We start from the raw sequence: 19,197 nt of genomic DNA on the forward strand, positions 1-19,197 counted from the left end.
TCCCCACGGCAGTCCTGCAGGAGATGACAAAGTGCAATGAGGCACAGGTCAATTCGGCCTGCTCCCTCACTTCACGCAGGGCGCTCTGCTCAGATGTCAGCTCCTCAGAGAAGCCTTCCCGGACCACCTGATCTAGCTACTCCCCATCCACCATCCCCCGCAATCTGGCCCGGTTCCATGTTTCTTCATAGAACTTGCCAGCACCTCATATTCTACTTGCTGTTCAGCATAAGCTCCATGAGGGCTGAGAAGAGCAGTGGACAGACAGGGTAGGTGCTCTACAGGTAGTTGCTGAATGAACAAATGACATACATACGCGCTATGAGCACAGCAAAAGGGATGAATCTGGCTTTGGCTGGTTCTGGAGAGGATAACAGCTGAGCTGAGTCCTGAGGGATGAGCAGTTCAAGCTGGGCAGCTCTCTCTCTGGGCCAGGCCTGGAACTTTCCTATTCTGTGGCCACATGCCCCTCACACCTCGCTGGGGGCCCATTCAAGTGGAGCCTGTTCTCTCGTGGAGATTCTCTAAGGCATCTGGCACAGTGGTCTGCATTCATTCATTCCACGAACATTTATGAAGCATCTACCAGGTGCCCATGACTGTTCTGGATACAATGGAAATCTTTTAAAACTTCTCTAAACTAAACTGCATTTTTAAAAGCCTGTAATTTGAAAAAAAGTCTGCAATTTTGTTCAAGATTCTTTGGTCTGAGAGAGCTTCTATAAAACTCAGATGATATGGCCTTTAAAACAGAAAATAGTCCCTGAAACACAACCTTCAAGATTTTCAACTTCAAAGAAATAGTACAGAGCCCATTGCAAGCTTGCTTCCAAAAACTGAATTCTCACCTCAAATGGCAACAGCCCCCGTGCTTCACCTCAATGAAATTTACAATGATGATGGTAAAACTTGCCAGCTACTATCCATGCAGGGACCATGAGTCACTATCCAAGAAAGACAGAGTGGAATCTGGAAAAGCCCCAGCACGAACAGGCTTTTCTCTCTGTTAATGTCAATGCTCGGCACTGACAGCAGAGTAGTGACGTGCAGATGCAACGCTCAGAAACAAGACAAAGACAAGTGGAGACCTTACAGTCTAATCGAGTGAGAGTTTGAAGAGAGCAATACTATTACCAAAGACAGGCAACATGAGCACAGAAAGAATGCAAAGGACTTAAGGGAAAAAAAACCCAAGATGCTATTAACTCAGCAGTGTGCTAAGGAAGATTTTCTTTATCATGTTGATCACCCACTGTGGACTGGGGGCCTCCAAGGAAACACACTGTCACCCAGATTTGGGTGCTGTGGCGATCAATGTGTTATGGAGGGCAGGTACCTCAATAACCAGTATTAGTAGTGTATAAAAACCATAGCAATCTCTGAGCAAAATAACAGTCATCAAGAAGTCTCTGTTCAAAAGCAACAAATTAGAAATAAGAGCTGACATTACCTTGAAATATTTTTTAATTACCAAGTGCTCATTAAATTTGTGTTTTATCCTATGTTCTCTGAACCAAGCTGATGTACTCGACAAGTTTTATATGATTCTCTCTATAAAGAGTTTCCTATTTTCCAAATGAAAGCGGTATTTCTTTCTCTCTCAGTACTACTGAAGATGTTTCAATTCTATTGCTGGATTGAGTTATTTACTGAGTCACTCGTGTCAGTTACTATCAGTAAAATATTTTAAAGACTTAAGTCAGTGGTCACACAGGGTAATTTTGTTTTTCAGTTGCACAGGTTTTCAGCAGTGAGTTCACCCAATTCTTAACAAAAATATACAATGGCTTCATTAAACAAGCACCAGCACCACCACCCACACTGCTGATGGTGACTGACAAGTTACCACTGCCTCTCTGCTGAAGAGACAGCCAGGACGAGAGAAGCCAGAGAGCACAATACACTCCCTTCCCTCCGGATGCAGCGGGAGAGAAAGAGCGGGACGCCCAGGCAAGCAGAATGGGACTGATGGACCTAAAGAGAACACGCCGAAGGGACCATCTCCAGCAATCAGAGTCCCATGTTTACCAGGCAACAAACCCTTCGAGAGCCCACTGTTTATCCAGAAGATACACAGAGTCTGGCCAGCCTTCGCCCCAACCCCTCGGGGGGCCGGCCACGCCTCTTGGGAAGCAGGAGGCCACAGTGCACCACACAGAGGCCCCACCAAACTGCTCTAGTCGTCTGACTGTGGCCAGCGGGAAAGACGCTTACTTGGGCGGCACGGGGGAAGATGACCTCTTAGAAACGCCTGTTGGAAACTCGCATCTTCTCAGAGGGGACATGAGGCCCGCGCTGGGAACGGAACCCGTTGTTCTCGGCCCCCTTTTCATCTTCTCTGTCTGTAGGGGACACAGAACAAGACAGCTGTGACTCATGACCGCCATTATTTCCACAATTTCTAAAAATACCCCAGATGGAAGCGAGCATGACTTTCTTTCAGAAAGAGCCACACGAAGATATACTGCTTCCCACAATGGGAATATCTGCAGAGAAGCATTGGGAGGTCATCATATTTAGGTCATCCCATTAAAAAAAAAACTTCAGCCTTAAAACATAAAGATTTGCTTCTTGTTATCTTGCAAAAAGCTAACAAAGGAACCATATTATAGTCCTGGACATATAGAAACTAGAATGAGTACAAAGATATATAATCACTATAAAAAAGCTACACGTGGGTGCAATGTGGTTATAAAATCCAAGACAGGGAGCTGGGGGCCCTGTCAGGGTAGCCGGTATATCGGAGACTGCAACCCCCTTCCCCCTACGTCTTCCCTCACGTGGCCTCCCCCCTCACGTTTTTCCACAGGAAATCCTCACATGGCCTCCATACCCACATACGATGGCCCCCTAACACAGTTATGCACCCTACAGTAAAATCCTGGGGTTTGAAACATTCACTTCTCATGTGAGAACCTCAGGACCACAGTGGATTAAAAAAAATAGTGTTATAAATAAATGCCTAATAGTACAATAATGTGGTGGTTTTAAAGTCAGTCCACACGTCATTTGATGCTCTTCCCTTTAACAGATGGAGCTCAGTTCCCTTCTTCTTGAGCATGGGTTGGTCTCAGTGAATTGCTCTAAATGAACAGCACATGGCAGAAGGGATGGTGTTCAATATCTGAGATCAGAGCATAAAAGTTGTAGCTTCCCCTACTCTCACACTCTGTCTCGGATCTCCTGTTAAAGGGGAAGCCAGCTGCCGTGTTACCTGGACACTCAAGGTCTACACAGTAAGGAACTGGGGCCTCCTGCCAATGGCCACATGAGTGAGCCATCCTGGAAGAGCTGCAGCCAAGCTTTCAGATGACTGCAGCCCTGGCCGCCATCCTGACCACACCCTCCTGAGAGACCCTGAACCAGAAGCACCCTTCTAATCCAAAGAACCAGTGAGATAATAAACATTTGCTTTAAGCTTCTAAGGTTTGGGGTAATTTGTTACATAGCAAGTGATAACTAACAAAAGTTGCAAGGTATGTATAATTTCTAAATAAATACACATAATCGGAGGTACTGGCTCAACATTTTTTTACTGATGTAGTCAGTGTGACAACAAAAATGTTTAAAGGCCATTGTTGTGGATGAAGGTTGACTAGAACCTCAGTTCTAGCTGCCTGTAGAGGCAAGAGGCCCAGACATCCTTAAAAAGAAGCAGAGAAAGGACATTTGGAACATTCCTTCTAACCTGTCCTATGGAGGGCAGGCTATAACAAGGAAAGGGCTTTAGGCATCTGCTTCAAGGCAGTAAGATTTAGCAGGGTGCAAAAGTTAAATGATTTTCAAAGGTTGGGTGCAGTTTTAAACCAAATCCACCCCTTGAGCAGCCCTGGAAATGGAGGAAAACAGACCTCAGGTCAAGTGCAGGGAGTAATCACACTGTCACATAAACCAGTCCTGAGGGGTGAGGGGGTTTAAACCTACCGGAGAGGCCTCCGCTCCTGCAGGCGCTCCTTTCCCAGCATCTCCTACGCCAGATGTAGATGGAGTCTTCTTCCTCTCAGCATTTCGAGTGGGAGAAGACTTGTAGGAAGACTTAAGGGAGCCAGCAGGAGCTACACGAGGACAGGCATGGGATACTAGAGAGTTACAGTGTGACAGCCAGAGACACAGGGAGCAGATGGAAAGAGTAGGGGGAGCGGGGAAGAACACCACAGTGCTGTTATAATGTGACACAGGCAATCCACATTCTCAGCATATCACCATACTTATTCCAGTGTACGCAGAACAGACCCTCCCTTAAAAGACTGCCATACTCAATGCTCAAGAGTCTAGTTCATTTCAGTTCAAAATCTAGGCTTTGGAGCCAGACAGACCTAGCACTGTTACCTGATAGCTGGATCACCTTGGCTAGGTTACTTAACCTCTCTAAGCATCAATCTCCTCGTGTAGGAGAGAGTCAACGCAGCAGACCTGACTGCTGTCCTTGGATGGGCCTGTTTACAAGGTTGACCCTTGTAAGCATCTGGAAACTCGGACTTCAGGACGCTTCTCACCCTGAAGTCATGAGCAGCTCACAGGGCCCAAGCTGTCTGCACAAACGACGGGACTTACCCCGCTTTCCCGCTCAGAGTCTGGAATTTGGGGGTGTGGCTGGCAGGGGGCGCCTACATGACCAGCGCTGGGCACTGAGTCGCTAACCGGCGTCCCTGGCTGCCAACACTTCACACGTGCTGTCACAGCTCGTCGCCAGGGGGCTCACGCGCACCCTGTGTGACCGCAGAGGGAGAGGACGACGCTCTGGGAAACTCGCAGCTGGGCTCCTCTGGGCTTTGCCCGGGGCGCCAGTTCCCTTGGCTGCTGGCGCCCGTGCAGCCTCGGCTGTAACACGGCCCAGCGGTGAGTGCCGCCACCTGCTGCGTCCTCTGAGTCCTCCTAGCCTATCCGCGCACTGGGGTGGTCCTGGGACCCCTGACACAACTGGTGTCAGAAGCAGGAATCGTGAGAACGACCCTGATTCTCTGATATATGGTAAAAGCATTATATGGGAAAAGGAAGGAGAGAAGGGTGGAGGATGATGACTCTCTGGTGCCTGGTGGCTATGAAGTCACCCACCATATGAAATGGCAGCCGAGCTACTGTCTGCTGCGAGAGGTGAAATGCCTACTGAATTTGAAGATGGCCCATCCAACTCCAAGTGCGGGCTTGCTGCATCCTCTGGCTGCACGTGGCCGTGCTGGCTAAAGTGAGGGGAAAAGTGCAGCCCGGGTGATGCCTTTGGTTTTCGTTTTCTCCTCTAAGTGCGAGAAGGACACAACCTCCTTGCTTTTTGCCACCAGTGATTTGGCTAGTATTTAACACCCGAGTGCTGGAACCAGAACATTCATACCTGATGATTTTTGCATAATGGAGACTCTGGGAAAAGGGAGACGTGAAAAGAGAGGCCATCTTCAGACAGAGATAAACTTTTCAGGTTTTAAAAATCAACCCAGAATCACTGTAGATACAGAACACCCCTCCGTGGGGCCTTAACCTAGGGAAACATCACAGATGCTGGCTGGGCCATCTGCATCGCGGACCAACGCACACAGGAAAGGGCTTGTTCTCCAATGGGACCATATGACACGGAGCTGCTGGTGGGCCCTTCAGTTTCTGATGTAGAGACTGGCTGCACTCCTACCTTCTGACTCTGGCCAAAGCCGCAAGCTGGGAAAGGGCATTCACAGGGAGCGTGGCCCCCCGCCCACCCCAGTGATTGGATTTGACCCCCTCCAAGGGACTCGTCACTGCTGCTGCTGAGACATCCGGCGTGTGCCTTTCCAGACTGGCCATGGTTTGTTAACAACAGACTGAGAGCTTGACTCTACTTCCCTCACCCTTCTGCTACACACCCCTCAGGAAGGCAACCTGTTAAACGCACCTGTACCTGGAAAGGGACCGATCTTTTCTAGGCTGCTCACTGGACAAATGAACAGGATGAAAGAGATGGGAAGTGATGTAAACTTATTTTGAAGATTTCTGAAAATTCAGGACTTTGTCCTAGATCCTGAGCATGATGTCTTGTTCTGGTTAAGTTGGATACATTAAAAAAAAAAAAAGCTCTTGTCCTTGCGTTAACCCTTACAGATGGAAGGTCCACATGAGAGGAGAGGATGACAGAGAAAACATGAAGTTTTGATTAGTCAATGTGGCATGCTGATAACAACAGAGAAATACAACAAAACCCAGCCCCTGGCATGGTACGGGGAGGGGACAGGACAGGCTCCCTGATCTCTCTTAACCGGAACTGTCCCTGGGCACTCTCCCCATTTCCTGAAGCAAGTCCATGCTGCTTTGCAAGCTGCTGTCAGCACTTCAGATTCAGACAGACTGCCGGGCCCAGATCGCATGCAACAGTGTGACTGTGAGACTGCAGGGGCGGGCCAGCTCCTGCCTGGTCCCTGCACGGTACCTCCACATGCAGCCTGCACTCGGCAGGTGATGAGCCAGTGTCGCTGGCAGAGCAGTTTGGAACGGACTGCCTCAGGCAAGCCGTCTGAGAGCAAAGACTGAACTGAATTACTCAGACTGGACTGAGACCCCAGGGGTGGGAGGAACCACAGTGGGAAGCCACATTGGGAGACCCTGGTGGCCTGTACTGTCTGCCCAATGCAGCTCCTGCTCGGGGTGCCTGAACATTATCAACCCTCCATTTCCAGGGGACGTGTGTGCCCTCAGGGATGGGACTTCTAGGGTGTGAGCCCTGACCATTGTGACACTGCCTCAGCCCTGGAAGGCTTCAGGTCAGCTTCGTCTTCCTGGCTAGAGCGGTGCTAGGCCAGAACTGATGCCTAGGGCTAGGTAGAAAAGGTTCAGACGGAAACTCAAGGAGGAAGCCAGCTGGCTTTCTAAGACAGACCTTGATGGCTACTGGTCTGTGTTTTTACTGGCTAAGTCCAGCACCCCGAACAGCATCAAGTGAGATCCACACTGTAGGCTGGCCTCAACTGCTATATGGGGTCCTACCAATACTAATTCTGCTGCAAAGACACCTCGGCCAAGGACCAAGGGGGTGGGCTCTGCAGAAAAGAAAAGAGAAAACATAGCAGGCCTCCCTCACTGTTGTCCTTGGACAGGACTGCTTACCGTGCTGGCCCTGGCAACGGGGAACTTTAGGGACAGTTCCCACCGTTAACCGCTAAGACTTCTTTGTATGCCGAACACCTGCTTTCCTGCTGAGAGCCTGGAATTTGGTTATGACCTGGCAGGGGTCATGACCAGCCCCCAGTAAACACTCTGAGCACAGTCTCTGGTTGGCAACATTTCATACATGTCAGAACTCACTGCGGGGGAACGTGTTCTTCGTGACTCCATCAGGAGGAGACTCTGTGCCTGGCCTTCTCCCATGCACCTCTTCCCCTCTCTGATTTCGCTCCATAGCCTTGGGCTGTAATAAATCACCTTTGAGTCCTCTAAATCATCAATCCTGGGAGCGGTCTTCGGGACCTCCTGACACATTCCTCCTTCTCAAAATGGGGATACTTCCTACTTCCCAGGAAATTTTGGTTTATTTGTTTGCGATATAATTCATATATCATAAAATTCCCCCTTTTAAAGGTATACAACTTAGTGGTCTTTATTATTTTCACAAGATAGTGCAGCCATAACTATGGTCCGATTCCAGAACATTTTCAACAACCCCAGGAGAAACCCTCAACCCTCTTCCCTACCTCCCCTCTCCCAGCCCCTAGCAACCACCAATTTACTGTCTCTCTGGATTTTCCTATTCCAGACATTTCACATAAAAGGAATCATACAACTTGTGGCATTTTCTGCCTGGCTTCTTACACTGAGCATGATGTTTTCAAGGTTCATCATGGAGTCAAAGTTATCTCTGTTTGCAGAGGACACAATCTCATATATCAAAAGCATGTGTCAGTAATTCATTCTTTTTTTATAGTTGAATAATATTCCACTTTATGGATAAACATATTTTGTTTATCCATTTACCTGTTGCTGGACATGTGGTTTGTTTCCACTTTTTGGCTAATATGAATAATGCTGCTAAGAACACTTATATACTTAACTGTGTATCTCTTCAATTTCTTTGACTCTATACTTAAGAGTGGAATTGCTGGGTTATATGGTAACTCTCTGTTCAACTTTTTTGAGGAACTTGCCAGACTATTTTCCAAAGCAACTGCATCATTTTACATTCCCACCAATAATGTATGTAGGTCACCATTTCCCCACATCCTCGACAAAACATCTTATAGTTGACCCTTGAACAATATGGGTTTGAACTGCACGGGTCCATTTACATGCGGATTTTATTCAATAGTAAATACTACAGTACTTACTTACTGTGGCTGGTTGAATCTGCAGGTGTGGAACCAAATATACAGAGGGCTGATGATAAAGTTAAACGCAGATTGTTGACTGAGGAGGGTTGGTACCCCTAACCTCCAAGTTGTTCTAGGGTTAACTATGTTATCCCTTATCTCTTGGAATTTCAGCCATCCCAGTAAGTGTGAACTGGTATCTCACTGTGGTTTTGATTTGTATTTCCCTAATGACTAAGGATGTTGAGTGTCTTGTCATGTGCTTGCTGGCCATTTGCGTATTTTCTTTGCAGAAACAGCACAATTACTTGGAAACAGACAGAACTAGGTAGAGGCTAATATGTCATTTATACGTCATCTCAATGAATACACTGTATCTTAGGAACTGAGATGGAAGCCAGACATGCCCTAATGCGGACATAGCGTTACTCATCTGCAAACAGGGAACACTAGACCTCATTAATCTTGCCATGACAGTTTGATCAGCTTTGGTCAAGGAAGGGTTTTGATGGTGTGGCCCAGTGTTTCTTGGACTTCAGTGTGTGGGTCTGGCAGGGCCTGAGAGTCTGCCTTCCCAACAAGCTCCCAGGTGATACCAATGTTGCTGGTCCACAGACCAGCCCTTGAGTAGCAGGGCTCTAGATACCTGTTCTGACTGTGCCCGTCAGTGTGCTAGCTCATTGAATCCTGATGACAATTTAAAACAACTCCATTTTACAGAAGAGGAAACTGAGGCTTAGAGAGGTTAATTAACTGACCCAAAGCGCTAAGAGCTAGTAAGTGCCAGAGCTGGTTATAGAACTCCCAAGACGGGGGTCTCCAGGTTACTCTGCCAAACCATCTCTTAAAAAAAGTCTACGTTAGTCTCCCTGGCTCATGAAATGGATTTTTTTTTTTTACTAATCCACATGCTGTCAATCATAAAATAGTTTACTCACCTCTGTGGCACTTAAAAGAAACATAGCAACAGCAAAACACTGGTGGGTAGAAAACGTTATTAACCATTGAAGACATTTCCAAAACCAGCAAATGGGAAGCAAGATACAAAACTTCAGGAATAACTCATAGGCCGATCAATACGACTTGGGGCATTTTCCTCAGTGTCACCAGCGTGGCCTCTTTACCTGAGTCACTGGCCCGCTCAGAGAGCACGAATGCACTTCTGCTTCTGGCTAAAGAAGCCTGTGTGGGTGTCAACAGTCGCATAACAAGAAAGGTTTCCATGGGACTAAGGTGCATGCGATGAGCTGAGGGACGGAATCAAATGAAAATTTTAAAAAGCAAAATTAAAACAAAACAAAATAAAATGTTTAAAACAACACAGTGCAGGAAGCAAATTAACTTTTGGGTGGCAGAACGTATGTGGAAAATAAAAATATTGTAGCAAAGGATGGCTTTAGAGCTTGTCATAGTAAAAGAAAACAAACAATGTGTCACTTAGAGCTTGGAAGAGTGTGTTACTTCTCTTAGGGTGCCAGAATTCAGTCACTATGCTGTGACAGGACTGCCTGTATCACCCGAGGAGAATTAGCCCATCTCCCAAGATGTAATGTGAACTCAAGAAACCGTTTACTCACCAAGTAGATCTAATACTGAAAAAAAGATTACTCCTACAAAACACTTGCTTTAGGTCCTCTGTTGAGAAATATTTCATAACACACTAGTTTTGTTAATGTAGAAATATGCATCCTTTCATACTTTTCCATGTAAGTGCAAAAATTAAATTAGAAATATAAAAATAAAAATAGCCAACTAATTATCAGCTTTAATGGAAGTAGCAGTATTCATAATCTAAAATTCAGTGGCTGACATGTCATTCTGATGGTTTTGGAATGGATTATATGATAATGGACTAACTTTTCCATTACTTTGTATTCAGTGGCTTGGGAATTGAAATTTTTCAATTTCTAATCCACAAGCAGATAATTCAGTTGCCAACAATATATAACACCATACTGACATCTTTACATATTAATCAAGGCAAATATGAATTTAACATCATGAACATATATGGAGTATACTCACAAATGGAACAGCTATAAAGAGTTAAAAGCATGTAGATGTTGTCTCAACCAGCTCTTAATTAATTCAAGGTTTCCAGCGCTTACCCATGAACTGCATCAGAGATCAGCAACACTGAGACTTACGGGGTCTTTGACACACATGACAGGCCTCTGTGCTAGAGGCGCAACGTCTACACCAGTGGAAAAAAAAACCAGGAATGCACACTGGCCTCTTCAAAGTCACAAACATCCTCCTGCTCACCCCTTGTTGCTGACTTGACATGTTAAATACTCCACTGGCACCTGACACTTCAGTGATGCTTCAGCATCTATGCATTTAATGCATGGAGAGCTTCCCTCCCTTCCTTAACCTACATACTCAAAGGTATAAATTCAGACTTTCAGTGACTTCTCTGAGCCTCCATCAGAATACGGGTGATTTTCAATTCTGGAACTGGCACATGTCCTATACACATCATCTCCCACCTCAAAACAGAGCGCCAGAAAAGGCCACCCATCCTTTTCCTCTTTTAAAGGTTTCATATTAGTTCTGAACTTCTATTTTCAAAACAGAAATGTGCAGGCTTACAAACTACAGACAACATCAAAGCCCCATTTTTTCACACATCTAAGTCTCCCACATTTCTCTGCCTCATCAATCCTGCTGTTTCTGGCTAATCAACTACATTGTATCAATAACTGGGCAGTTACTTTTTTAACAGTCATATGTGCCCACTGGTCAATTAATTCCAGGCCAGGGTAACTCCTACATGCACTGTGCAAAACGGAACTCTCTTTCACACTGGGAAAATCTCATTAATCCCTGTCCCTATTCAACAACAACCTGGCTCTAAAGAGCAAAGACACTTTCCAAGGTCCCATTAGTGAGGCCTGGGGGCCCCCACTCAGACCACAAGGCTAGGATAATGGGGTGTTTGCAGAAGGCTCATGAGGGGCTCTCAACAAAGACTGGCGTTAAGATGCTCACACTAGAAAGAAGAAAACTGGAGAGACCAGGTCTACATGTTCACTTGCCTCGGTCTGGGGAATAGGATATTGCCACGGTGGATGAAGACAGGCGCTTACTCATGGGAGGCTCCGTCTGCTTTGGCAAATTCATGGTTGATGTTGAAAGTTTGTCACATGCTGCAGAGAAATGCATTAAAGACATTGGTATTCACACCATCGTAGATCTAGAAACACATTTCCCAAAGCGTTCTTCCTGTCCTCATCCACACGCCTCCGAAACCACTGTGACACAGCACTCGGCTCCCGTCACCCTGCTCTCTCTCCGCTCAGCCTCGTGCCCAGGCCACGGCAGCCAGCGACCTGAAGCAAGTTCTTCTCTCCCGTTTCTCGACTCTGTGCTTCTCTTCAGTTTCAAATGTTCAACCTTACTCAACCATTCACCTAAAGCCATGCTAATCCCACCAACCAAGCATTTCCTTGTGTCCAGGGACTTCTAAGTATATTCAGACCACATCAAAACAAAACCAACCTGGACCCAAAGACAAATCACCACTGGAAAATGTTCTATGGTCTGACTGAGACTGTGTAAGCCGAAACCGGACTTTTTCTGAAGGTCATCCGTAGCTCAGGTTGGAGACAGAAGCAATTTGTAATGGAGGGGGCTATATTTAAAGCAGAACAACCTTGAGCAGTTGGTTTCTTCCTCTTATCAAGAGATGGGGTCACGATGGCCCTTTCTCAAAGGCTAGGACTGTTTACGGTTAGGATTTTAACATGTGGTCCTGGGTTTGGTGCTCTTAATTTCCAGCCATTATTTTAGATGGGTTTCTAAATTAAACCATGACAGCAAACAGAGACGTGCTGACAGTATCGGAGCTTGAGGCAAAAGGAAAGACATGTGTCCCTGGCTTTAAAGGAAGCAAACTCATCAATTAGATTTTCAAAATCTACTCCTCTCCTCATCTTGTTTTCAAATGAGAGAACTGCCATGCTTGACAATTTCTCCTGACCAAGTGAAGATCTTGCATAATTTTTAATTAATTTAGAATGTATTAGAATTTTACTTCAGCCTATCTGGGTATAAATCAAATATTTAAACTTAAAATGGTATGAGTTTTAATATACCTACTTTTCAGTGTTTCCCCATTTTTCTCAAGAACTTTAATGGTCTGGGAAGAAATTAACCGTTAGAAATTACATAAACCAATGTCTCTAGGGGCACACACTCCTCCTTTCGCCTCAGGCTCCCATCTGTCTCAGCATGGCACTGGTCTTTGGAAAGTCAGTATCTCGTTCATCATGGATCGTTCTGCATTAATTTTTGATTAAAATACTATTTTATCTTGATTACTGAGATTTTTGGCTCTCCCTTAAATTGACTGCTCAAGTCGAGTACCACACTCACCTGGCCCTGGCCCAGGGCCTGGGGCCCTGGGTGTGATTCCCAAGGGGGTAATTATCAACTCTACCTGCTGGGGGAAGGCCAATGCCCACACCACGCTTGACGCAGCCCACACAGCAAAGTCTCTGCTACACAGCAACACCAATAAGGATCATTTTTTTAATCAAAGAAATGCCGGAAACCAAGGATATTTATTCCTACTGCTATAATTTGACCGACCTTCTGCATTGCTGGCAAATATTCTATCTCTTTTACATCTTGTTTTTTCTTTGTCAACCAAAGATGGGTTGAATTTCTAAAGTCATTATTAAATGGGATTAAGGTTTTGCTGGTTCTGTTCTTGATCGAGACCCTAAGAATTTTCCAGGCCTGTATACAAAACAGAGAGAGCCTATTACAGCGATGAAATCAAGAACAACGCCAATGTCATCTCCTTGTTGGGATTCGCAGTCTTAGTTCTAATAAACTCCCTACCGCTCCCTCTCAAATACCTCTCCAAGAATCCATCACATTACTATCCAGAACTCTGTGTAATTACACATTTTGACAACCAAAAGTGATTGAAACACTAGGCTATTTAATGCCCCAAACCAATGATTAATGAGAATGTTAAAGATCTAAATGCAAAGACGTCAAACAATGACAAGATTTTCAAGGCAGAAGTTAGTGAGCTAAGGATGAAATGTCTCCTGTGATACTAGGATGTGAGGCATGCACAGCTCCACGATGACGAACAAAGAAATATGGGCATGTTATTCACAGCGCTAGAAAAATAGGTCTACGGGATCAGACTAAGAAATCAATTATAAAAGTGCTTGAGACAGACATGGTGATGGAGGAGGGTGACTGCGACAGTCATCACAAAACGCCATGGCACAGTGATGCTCAGATATACCGTTGGTGGACTCAGCAGTGGCAGCAGTGGTCCCTGGGTCCGGAGGGAGGGCGCTGGCTGCTAAACCTAGAGGGGGTGGGGTATTTCCTGATTCACCTACACAGCAAAAAATCAGAGCAAAGAGAGGTAAAAGAAAAAAGCCCCAATTTCTGGCTGACTCTAGTTTCTATTAGGAAATTAGAAAAAGTAACTGAAATGGGTTTCTGATTCTCAAAAAAAAAAAAGAAAAAGAAAAAGTAGGTTCACTGACATAAGGTTAAAAGCACAATACAGCAAAGTCAAGAAACCGTACCACAGAGGTAAACCCATTTGCTCTCAGAAAGAGCTTGGTATACGACTCCTCCATAATAAAATGGCAAAGTCACAGAAAAGCAGACAGACACTTTTTTTAAAACAGAGGGCAAAGCCACTCAGAGACTAGTAACAATCCATACATTAAATTAAACATTTGAAAATTTAAAGATGAGTATGAATCAGAGAATGAAATAAATAAGTCACCTTGAAACAAAATTAAAAGAGCAACAGAAATTAATAATGAGGAGGGAAGAACCCCAGCCCCTTCTAGGGGCAGCTGCTGCTCAGCCTTGCTCGGCCACACCGCGCCACGGCTGAGCCTACTGCCAGTGACCTTCCTGAAATCAGGTTACCTCTGGGCTTGCTAGGCGGATCCGGCTAACCAGGCTCTGCACTCATTTTCCTTGCTTTACTTTTGCTTTATCTCAAAGCCCAGTTATTGTATCAACTGCCGTTTGCTAGCAAGAAGAACGCACACATCCTCTTCAAGAGAAGCGCATACACAGGAAGCCTGGCAGCTTTAAACATCACATCTGAAAAAGGCACCTGCTGATCGGTACAAAGCCATCCCCAGACCCTGTGGGCGCCAGCCGGCCAGCCCACGGTCTCCCACCGGGCCCGGCGATGCGGGGACAGCCCTACACTCACCCTCGCGTCCTCCAGGCCCCGCAGCCAGTGATGCTCCCCACGAGCACTTCTTCTTCAGCTCCAGCTGCTGCGTGCGCTCCAGAGACCTGCGCATCATCGCCTCCAGCCGCTCCTGCCGGGTTCACGCGAGGGAGAGCGAGATTAACTGTGCGGCCCCACTGCAATGCCGCGCCTCCAGGCTGCAGTGAGTCACCGAACGTGGCTCTCCGCTCCGCATCCAAACCCCAGGCACACGTGCTCTCTCCACCACACCAGCACCTTCTTAGTGGGTGGAAAGTAAACAATGCGGCTAGTGCTGGCTCCCGGCCAGACACTTCTTCCCTCCCCAGGGACAGGCTGCGGCAGCCAGGCTTGATTTGGTTAAGAATAATGCCAGACAAGGATTAACTCCTTGAGGCCTGTCTCAGCCAGTAGAACTGGAATTGTGCTCTAGAACCAACTGCATCCTCTCTAGCTGAAAAGCATAAAACACTCTGATTTGAGAAAGTTGAGATTAAAATATAATTTAAATTTTTACAGCCTTAAGCGCAACTTTTTGGGGTGATACATCATGACCTTGAGGCCTATTTTGCAAAGCCCAATTTTCATCTTAGAACTTCGTAAAGGGGAATTAATTGTTTTCTACGTTGTAACACTTTCCTGCCACATAGAATTCTGGGGATAATACTGCATATTTCAAAATGTAAAAGAGATAAGAGTAGGGAAACTCCTGGCCACAAAATTAAGCAGCTATGTATTCTCAGAGTTAGATGAGGGGACGGGAGGAAGAACTAAACAGTTTTTAGCCAGAAAAGAAAAACAACAACTAGGTTTCTCTCTTAACAGAGCACTTATCAAAAGTACTCCCCTGTATTAATCAAACTGTTGTTTTCATCAAGTTGGGCCTGACTTCTGGCAAATATTTCCTTGGCCCTGGGGGGAAGCTGCTCTAATGCTGCACTCCCACCACCTTGGTGACACCGCAAATACCCGATCCTCTCCGTGCCTCTGCTGGAGGAGGCCCGCCAGGTACCCGGTTACACTGGCACATTTTCACCCTCAGAAAACCCAACCTTGAGGTGCTCCAGGAACTGGCCTAATCTTAGCCTAACTTCAAAACAAAAAAGTACTGTTGTCTCATGGCTTGAATAAACAAGCAAGCAAAATTAATTTAGGGCAGCACTAACTGAGTAAATCTTTATTTCACTCACTAGAAACACAGAAAGGTCACTTAGGAGGGGCCTGGACCTATCCCTTCTGCCCACAGCTCAGCCTCCTCTACATAATTTCCCTCTGAATAGCACCTTGCTAAAAGATGGCCTGTCCAGGGCCCTGTGAGTAGAAGCGGGATTTCATTCCTCCTGAAAGTCTCAGACTTATATTTGCTATTAACTGCACTCTAGTTTTTGGCTGAGACTTTACGATCATGAGTGTGCATTTCCTGGCAGAGTCCTGTCCTCACGATCCTGGCCCATTAAATTCTCACAGACAAACCCACTAGTTTGTCTCAGAAAAGATGAGGGCTTGGAGGAACTAGAACTTCTTGACTATTTGAGGACTGAAGTATGGTCACTCCAACTTGGGGCCAAATAATATTTCATTATATGGATTTAACATCAAGTATTTAACCAACAATTTAAGTGTTGAAATCTTTCACCTCAGAGTGAATTTAGTATTGAGTGTATGGGAGATTGCCTACATGCCAAAAGGATCTCACAGGACAGTCCCTCATCTACTAGGAGACTAATGAGAACAAAGAACACCAAGACTTGCCAGCCAACCTTATCACTGAACAGCTATCTAGGGGATTAATTATAAGGGAATGCTCACCTAAAGCCAAACCTACCCCTGGACTGTTCAGGTATTCTTAGGAAAAATATCTGTCATCTACCCCCAATCCACTGAGCTGCTCCAAATTTCACCATTAGAGATTCATTCCTTTGAACTATTAGGCTCATGAAAATGAAGCTATCCTTGAGAGAAGACACAATCACTTTGTGTCATCCACTTTTGGAGAGATGAAAAGTAGGTGGTAACCAAGCTCTATGGTAAGGGGACTTAGGAAGACTGAAATCATCTGAATGGGGTGATTCAACACATCAAAACCAAAACTGGTCCACTTCACCCTTATTAGAGGTTAGTTGCGTATAGGTCAGTATTACCGAGCATGTGTGTGTATTTTTCCGTTCCTTTATGCGATGGAATGTAAAGAATCCTATATTTAGTCAGGAGACATGGATTCAAATCTCACTTCTGCCTGCCACTTTTTAGCCCCTTGACCTTGAGTTAATTGTTGAACATCCTTGGGCATTAGTTTCCTTGTCTATAAACTGGAAAAGATATTACCTATATTACAGATCATTCAAGTCTGCAAGATAATAACTAGCGTAGTTAAGTCCTAAAACAATGCTAACTGAATCCAAACTTGAAGAGGACTGTTAACATGGCAGTTTAAAGCAGTGGTTCTCAAACCTGAGTGAGCTTGCATCAGAATCCCCCGAAGGGCTTGTTAAAATACCAATTGCTGAGCTCCACGCCCAGAGTTTCTGATTCAGCAGATCTGAGATGAACTTGCTGAGAATATGCATTTCTGAGAAGTGCCCAGGCGATGCTGGTGCTGCTGGTCCTGGGACTATGCTGAGAACCACGGGTTAGAGGAAAGGCGGAGCACGAGAGAACGTGCACGAGAAAGCTCAACCACGTCAGAAGAACGGTATTAATAATATTAGCACTCCTGCTAAGTTCTGGTTCTCCTGAGTATCATCTGATGATCAACAGAGGATGGGGAAAGGGCAACGTAGATTCTTGTTCTGAGAATGTCCTCTACTGGGTGGGGCTTAGTGGAAGAAAGGAAGGAGGGCAACTCACCCCGACCCCTTGAGCCCTGGCCTTAGATCTGCCTGGAGGAACTCAGAAGGGAACCACAATCAAGGTGACCCACCGAGCTGACCGATCAGTACAAAAGGCCTCCAAGCAGGGTACTGTGACCCAGCCAGCTGTCTCTGGCAAGGGTTGAGGGCTGGCTATGACTTTTCTGCTGCCCTTTCCACATGTGTTCTGGGGATGACAGTGTGGGGACAAGCCCCCAACTGGTCCTAAGCAGGGCTCTGCAGACAGATGTCCACATCTGGCCAGAAGGCCATGTGGTCACCATGGCCCCATGCCAGCCAATGCCTTCTGAGAGCAGACAGCTCGCAGCTCAGTGAAGTTTTTGTTGAGTTGAGTTCAGAAATGTCTTGTTTTTATGCTCAGTCTGATAGGTTTTGTTAGGCATCAAACAATAAGATCGTGAGAAGTTGTGATGTGTCACAGTAACTTATAGCTATGAAGCTACTTTTTGAAAGAGGCCTTTCCTGGTTATCTGTTTAGCATGAGGAAGATGGAGTGGGCTTTGCCAAATCCCATTTTCCAGGGCTCCTAGTCATGAAGCTATAGACCTCTGAGTGGAGAAGGTGAGCACATGATGCTCTCAGCCTTAACCAAGGTAGGTGACAAGAACTTGTTCCAGAAGCTCAATTCCTGGGAGCTGTGTGGCATGTGAGGGTTGGAAGAACCCACCGTGAGGAGAAGGCAACCTCCAGCGAGAGAACGAGCTCAAGGTCACAGTGCTGAGTGGACACTGGACTCCCCTTCCCTAGGACAGGCCTGCTAGCTTTCAGCTCCCCAGCCCTCGAGACCTTTGGGGGCCAAGCTGGCTATGGTGCCCACTTCTGTGTTGGTGAGAGGAGCTACCAAGAACAAGATCATGGCAACAACCCTAGGGACATGGAGCCAGGGCAGGGCAGGGGGAGGTGGGGAGTCGACAGGCCTTTCATGAGCTCCTAATATCAGGCCCAGAGACGTAGGAGTTGGTGGGCAATGTAAACACTTTCCCGTAAGCTACAGAAGCAAAATGGAATCAATCATCTTCCTGTGGAGGCTTCTCCCTCCTTGACAGAGACAGACCCTGACACAAAGAACTCAAATCTGGCACTGAGAAGAGCAGGGAGCGTCTCCACAGCCACGCGCCATGCAGGCAGCAGCCCTCCCACAGCTCTCCAGTGGACCATGGGGGCAAGCACAGAGGGTTTCCTTTGGAAAGGGCTCCCGCAGCAGGGGCCTACCCATCCTCTCCAAAGACCACCCACGAGAACGCCAACAGGACCCCCGCACCAGCAGAGTGCTGATGACGATGTGGGTGACAGGCCAGCCGGCCTGCCTGTGGAGAGTCCCTAAGCTCCACCCGGGCCTCCCGGAGCTCTGAGGGTGGGCACAGTGGCAGAGGGAGGCCACTGCTTCCTTGGCTTGCTCTACACCTAAGCGAGGCCCAGCTCCCAGCCCTGCCCTGCTGCGTCCGGGGAGAACGGGAAGCAAGCTCGGCTTCTACTTGTGCTGCCCGGGGTCAGGCAGCACCCCTCACTCCTCGCGCACAAAGCAAATAAATTATCCCAAGCGCAACCACTCAAGATTCAGCTGCATCAGGACACAGAATCTGGCATAAAATTCTCTCATGTGCAAGAGAGGGGAGTCTGACAGCTTGATGAAAAATGCTTCCGGCACAACTGTTCAATAAGGAAAAATGAGAGACAGGGAGTGCTTCAAAGGTGGACCCTGAGACACTGTCACGGGTGGCAGAGGCTCAGAAGTGTCTCCCGTGACTTCATGGTGGCCCTTCCCGGAAACAGCAGCGACACGCACCCTCTGGCATGAGTCATCCCGCAGGATGTCAGGAGTGGAAATGGAGAGAGCAGGGATAAAGCAAACAAG

The 19,197-nt window shown here is 46.5% G+C and overlaps 1 protein-coding gene across 11 annotated transcripts in view; it reads right to left on the bottom strand.

Moving 5' to 3' along the window:
- MAP7D2 (MAP7 domain containing 2) overlaps window positions 1–19,197 on the bottom strand; it is a 91,280-nt gene that overhangs the window by 25,894 nt on the left and 46,189 nt on the right. For 10 of the 11 annotated variants that reach the window (XM_072955800.1, XM_031673292.2, XM_072955809.1 and 7 more), the window contains 5 exons: window positions 14,473–14,584; window positions 11,300–11,410; window positions 9,386–9,508; window positions 3,925–4,079; window positions 2,215–2,342 (listed from right to left, as the gene is read on the bottom strand). In XM_072955800.1, coding sequence (XP_072811901.1) covers window positions 2,215–2,342; window positions 3,925–4,079; window positions 9,386–9,508; window positions 11,300–11,410; window positions 14,473–14,584 — 629 coding nt within the window. The remainder of the gene's footprint in view (window positions 1–2,214; window positions 2,343–3,924; window positions 4,080–9,385; window positions 9,509–11,299; window positions 11,411–14,472; window positions 14,585–19,197) is intronic. The other variant, XM_031673293.2, reaches the window with a different exon arrangement.

The sequence above is a fragment of the Vicugna pacos genome, chromosome X, assembly GCF_048564905.1.
Source record: "Vicugna pacos chromosome X, VicPac4, whole genome shotgun sequence".
Taxonomy (NCBI): Eukaryota; Metazoa; Chordata; class Mammalia; order Artiodactyla; family Camelidae; genus Vicugna; species Vicugna pacos.